This window comes from Buceros rhinoceros, unplaced genomic scaffold (genome assembly GCF_000710305.1).
Source record: "Buceros rhinoceros silvestris isolate BGI_N320 unplaced genomic scaffold, ASM71030v1 scaffold18933, whole genome shotgun sequence".
Classification (NCBI taxonomy): domain Eukaryota; kingdom Metazoa; phylum Chordata; class Aves; order Bucerotiformes; family Bucerotidae; genus Buceros; species Buceros rhinoceros.
The window spans coordinates 13,360-18,896 of NW_010402052.1; the positions used below are offsets into that span (position 1 = coordinate 13,360).

The 5,537-nt window shown below is 35.1% G+C and overlaps 1 protein-coding gene across 1 annotated transcript in view; it reads right to left on the reverse strand.

Annotated features, from left to right (window-relative positions):
• Nucleotides 1–5,537, reverse strand: part of LOC104490264 (phospholipid-transporting ATPase IA-like) — a gene marked incomplete at its 5' end in the record, with an annotated part of 42,425 nt that overhangs the window by 3,299 nt on the left and 33,589 nt on the right. The window contains 2 exons of the mRNA XM_010132527.1: nt 4,163–4,255; nt 4,653–4,741. Of these exons, the coding sequence (XP_010130829.1) occupies nt 4,163–4,255; nt 4,653–4,741 (182 nt within the window). The remainder of the gene's footprint in view (nt 1–4,162; nt 4,256–4,652; nt 4,742–5,537) is intronic.

A 5,537-nucleotide genomic window follows, 5' to 3' on the forward strand; every position in this document is an offset into this window, starting at 1 on the left:
CTACACAGATCTGATTGCTGGTACAGAAAATAAAGTAGGAAATAATTTTGGAAAAGCAAAGTGCTCGGGTATTAAAATTCTGCTCTATTTCTATCCTTGAAGAAACACTGCAGGCCCTTTAATATGAATCACCCTGTTGCCATTCAAAAGCGTATTTAAAAATCTACGTGCACAGTCAAGAAAACATGGTTTCATAATTAACCAATAATAAACCTAACTAAATAGTAACTAAATGCCCATGCTCATTATGTGTACCAATACGGATAAGCAGAATATTAACTGATTTTAACATGAAAGGTATACATGTACAGGCAATTAATCAAATTTCCAGGAAAAAAAATTACTACTTTATATTTCTGACCAACCACTTAGCTGGTCTAAAAGAAATTTCCACGTGGATTGAGTGAAAACCAATGACTACATGAAGCAGCATTTGCAGTAAATATCTCTAAAGATGTTTCCACAAGTTTGGGCTGTTATTCATGTAACTGCTAGTCTATGTAGTATCCAACCTAATAAAAATATTTTTATACTAAGTATTAATACTGTTGTTTCTGCTTTATCATTATATATGAGGTATCAGAAAAACTGTTTTTGAACAATGGTTGATATACAAAAAGTATCCTTTTACCTTAGTCATTTCAATTTTAAGAACAAATAGCTTTGCAGCATTTCAAGTACAATGGTTCTAATGCTAGAAATCATACTCCTTTGTGGCACAAATCTGTTAATCCACTGAAGCTGCTCTATTACTTATGCTACAAAGGCACTCTCAAATCAGTAGTATTCCAACATAAAACTTTACTTTCTGTTGGAAAGTGACTGTGCAGAATTTGCACCTTCTTGCTCAAGACATTTTTCTTACTTAACTGACAAATATATGTGATACAGCTGATTTCAACATGTTGCCTAAAGAAGAACAGAATAAAGTATTTTGGACAGTTTGGGGAAAAAAATGCGATTACACATTCTTATACTCACTGAAACAGCAAGATATGATATGAATGCTCTTCCTGAGCCTTCAATGATAACAGTTTAAAAACCGGATCCAATCAGCAGTGGAAAAAAACAAGGGATGGCAGTTTTTAAGACTATATTAGTATGTCCTACTTTTAATGGGTATGCCAAAATACAATAAGGATTTTTGAGGAACAGTATTTTAAATTATTTCAATGTAAATGCCAATTCTTATCCTAATTTTAAGAAAACAGCTGAAAGCAAAATTTCAGAATTTAAATAGAAAATTCCCATTCTAAGATTGTTTGATAGGTAATGAAAAGGTAATGCCTTACAGCTGCAGCTGTATTTAAATGCATGCAATATCGGATCAACACAGTTCTAAAAATCTGCAACAAATATCATCTAGCTTAAAAAAAATCCATAAAAATTAATGATAATATTCTTCTAAGTAAACAGGTTGTTACTTTCTGATTACAGCACCTTGCCAATAGCAGAACCCTGATCTATTATCTGTGGAAGCTGAACCTCTTATTTTGAGTTGTAGTATTTTTAAGATGGGAATGGACGGAGTGAAAAAGTTCCTGAGTTATCTTTCTCACTGTTTCCCAGTTACTTCTTAATCAAAGTGATTTGATCTTCTTAGGTTATTTCAGCATTTCATGAAAACGAATCCATTTTTCTACAACATAAGTAGTGCTTTTAGAGGTATGCACACTAGAAAAATACTACTTGGTGCTGAAGAATACAGACTAAGTTTTTAAAAAATAACTATTTGTTCTTGCATGAAAAGTAATACAACTCAAGAACAAAGGAGTCTCATGTACATACTTAAAACAGATGTAGAGGACATTCCTTATCAATTTAACTACTTACTCCGCATGGTAACTAGCTACTTCAAGCTTCTGCAACTTAGGAGAAAACGTTCACAAATGTTCAAAAACGTTCACAATAGTTCGAATTTCTGAAGATGCAAGTCAGTTCATCAGACCATTTTTTAAACAAAGAATAATTTCTCCATACAGGGTGAAGTTTTGGCTCAATAACTCGAATTAAGATATAATTTAAAAAACAATATGGAGGGAATAAATCCTTAAGAGATATTAAGATGTCTAGCATACACTGATTTCTGTGTTAGGTGGATGCTTGTATACTTCAAAGAATAAAGGTCTAAAAATAACTTTGTGGAGAAGACATTCCGGCAGGTAACTAAAACCACCTTCAGGAAGCCCTCCTAACTGCTTAATTGCGCATAAAAAGATAATGATAAAACTAGTGGTGAAAACACCAAGTTGCTCTTAGCTAAGTAAGAAGGGATTTGGAAGACATTCTGTATGATGAAGGAAAAGCATACTGCCTAGACAACTGAAGTAAAAGTAGCTGAATTTGGGAATACAAGAGAAGTCTCGGGAATGCAAGTAAGGAATGCTAAAACGGTACACTACCATACTTCTACATCAGCAAGACATTCCCTTTTAGCACTGTCTCGAACTAATGTCTGCTTTCTTTTCTGTAATTCATTCTTTTACAACTTTTACTCTTCGAAAAACAGCACACAGCATAGATTGCTTCTGGCTCAAAGCTCACCACGTTGATATATAAGTTGGTTAATTTGGAGCAAGATCTTGCCCTGAAGCTGCCTAAATGAGCACTGCCACTGGAGAGAGGCATCTGAAACGATCCATTCAGATCACCTTTAAAGGTGAGAGAACTTACTCTTCCAAGAACTAGTTGGTTCTTGCAGTGATGAAGGAAGAGTATGCTCCATGCAGGAACTGTAATCAGTTCATACTTCCAGTATGAAGCTACAGCCACAAAAATGGCACACAGAGCCTGATGGGAGAACTTATACAGGTATGTGCTCCTGTGCAGTCCACCACACTAGACTAGGTGTTCCACAGGTGCTGGGATGAGCTTCCAGGCCTCTGGTACCTTCCCTGGTATTTGTCTATGGTAACAGGGAAGATGAACTCCACTACAGACTAAATTATTTTCTTGTGAAAACAATTTCTGGAAAAGAAAGGAGAAGTAGGAGCAAACAATCACAAGAGCTGGACATTCCACCCATTAGAAATGGTGGTCATCACCTTGGTATCCAGTGTAATTTGGTCTCAACCTGGTAAACCCTAGTAAGCTGATTCCCAGAGAACTGGAGGAGGAATACAGTAGAATTTAAGTATATTTATGAATAAAAGTTGCTTCCTGAAAATTGAATCTACAATAAAAGAAGCGGCTGTCCATGTATTTTCTGGTCTTTTTCCATGCATACCCTGGTAGAAAAAAGGTCGACTTGGCTAAGCCCCTTGCCATGAAGATACCAAAAAAACAGCAATCCAAAGGAAAGAAAGAACAGGAAAATCAAGTATCAACTGTTTTGGCTGTTTTTTAGACCTCAAAAAACTCATGAAAATGAAGACAAGGAAAGAAAGCTCTAGCTCAGCCAAATGGCACTAATGAATTGGAAGGGGGGAGGAGAGGGAGGTTTTGTCATCTCATGCTCCGTTCAGCAAGCGCTTGCTATGAATTCAGGTGGTTTAAGAATTCTTAAGTATTTTCATGAGTACACACCTTTACGTCAAGTTTACACATGGAAATTGTCCAATTGTTCAGTTTTTGCTTCTCCCTTTTCAAATTACCTGCCTTACCCTTGAAAGGGGATATAACAAAGGAATTCTTTTGGAGTCTTAAGTTTAACCTGTATGAGGTGAGAAAGAATTTTGTCAAATTTGTTTGCTCTGGACTGGCATTAGGAATAAAGCCAGCTTTTTCTATTCACTTTCAGCAAAGCCTAGACAGATTTTGCTGTTTTCCCCTATACTACCAAGAAAGATTTAAAAAAAAAAAATTTAATTGTTCTTAGGCACAACTTTACTAATGAATGATGCAGGTTTAAACTCACTTTGCATGCATTACTAACACAGTCAAAAATAACAGAATTAAAATCGGATCTCAAGTTTGTTCTATATATAATAACTAGAAACGTAACAGTCAGCTACAAAAAAACACATCAGTTAAAGCCTTTGGTAAAACCTACACCTAAGCATATGGAAAAATATACAGACTCAGCAGACCTGAAACCTCTTTACAGATGCTTTTTGTTTCTATGGATTTTGAAAAAATAACCTTTTGTCTTTCATGTATGTATAGGGTTGAAAATATTTGGCCTTTTTTTTTAAAGACAGTGTTCTACAAATATTTACAGTACCTCTTGCCATGAACAACTGCCCCAGGATCCTCTGACTTTGCTTCCAACTCCTGAACTTCATCTACCAGTGTCTTAAAAGTAGTTCTCTTTACTCTGTAATACAAAATACTACAGATTTACTCTTCTTGAAAGTAAAAGAGCAGATTGTTTTAATGTTTATATAAACATTCAGTTTACAAACCCATATTCCCAGATGACTTAAAATTAAGCTTTACAAAAAAAAAATATAGAGCAAGTCCAAATAACATTTTAATCAGCTGTTCTTGCAAATTAGAGACAAGAAATATTTATAAAAAAGACATTACAATTATTGAGACACTTAAAATACTAATAACACTTGTAATAAAGTTTGTCAAAAACAAGCAAGGTGAAAAATAATTTTATATAACTACTAGAGCTGACCTTCATTCTCTTTTCTTATATTAGTAATTAGAATACACTTTTAAAAGTCAGAACTTTCTCCCGTAAACCCTGGCATTTCTGTACTCACACTTTGTATACTACATCGAAAAGTAAAGCCGCCATAGGGATACACAGAAGTCCCATCCAAAACACTCCAGAGCTGAACATCATAGCTGCCTGTAAGGAAAAAAGCACAAAATGTGATGATGTTATAACAAAAGAAACCCCCAAACCTTAGAAATACAAATTCTTTGGTTAAGCATATAAAAAGCAAATTCAAATGAACATTTTAGATTCTCTAACGTGAAACAGAACTTTAACTCCTTTCTAAAATCTCCTGAGTCCTTACAGAAACCCAGTAGCTGGTAAGCACTAATTCACATTAAGAAGCTGGTAGAAAGATCGCACTGCTTAGCTCTTTGAGAGAGGAGGTATCTGCCCCTCCACAGCCCTGCTCTACGCCGCGGCGCTGATTGTAAAAATCATTAAAATCAGATTTATTGAAAATCCACTTCCCCCGCACATAACCTTTATTGATACATTATGAACACAATTTCTTATTTGCTATCAACCCTATATATATGTATGATGGCTCCTGACCCTTGATATAGACAGTGGACACAGTTACAGCCATTTTGCAACATAACTTGGATCAGTTATCTCCAACAGATCTCACTGTACCACAGTTCTCACACTGCCACAGACTCCTGTTCAAACTGCTTAGAAATGAGCAGTATGAAAACAACTGATTACTTAACTATGGATATATGCAACGCGTTGTTAAATGAAGATCTAACACATTTACACCTGGCGAAATATTTGCAAACAAGTTCACTGCTTTTAGCTGTATGTTTTCTTTTTTATACACTGCTTTATATTAACACATAGGAAATGTTTCGGTTTATAACTTAGTTAGAATATAAACAGACTAAAACCAAAAAAACACTCTAAAAAGCCCCCTCCCCCTCACCCC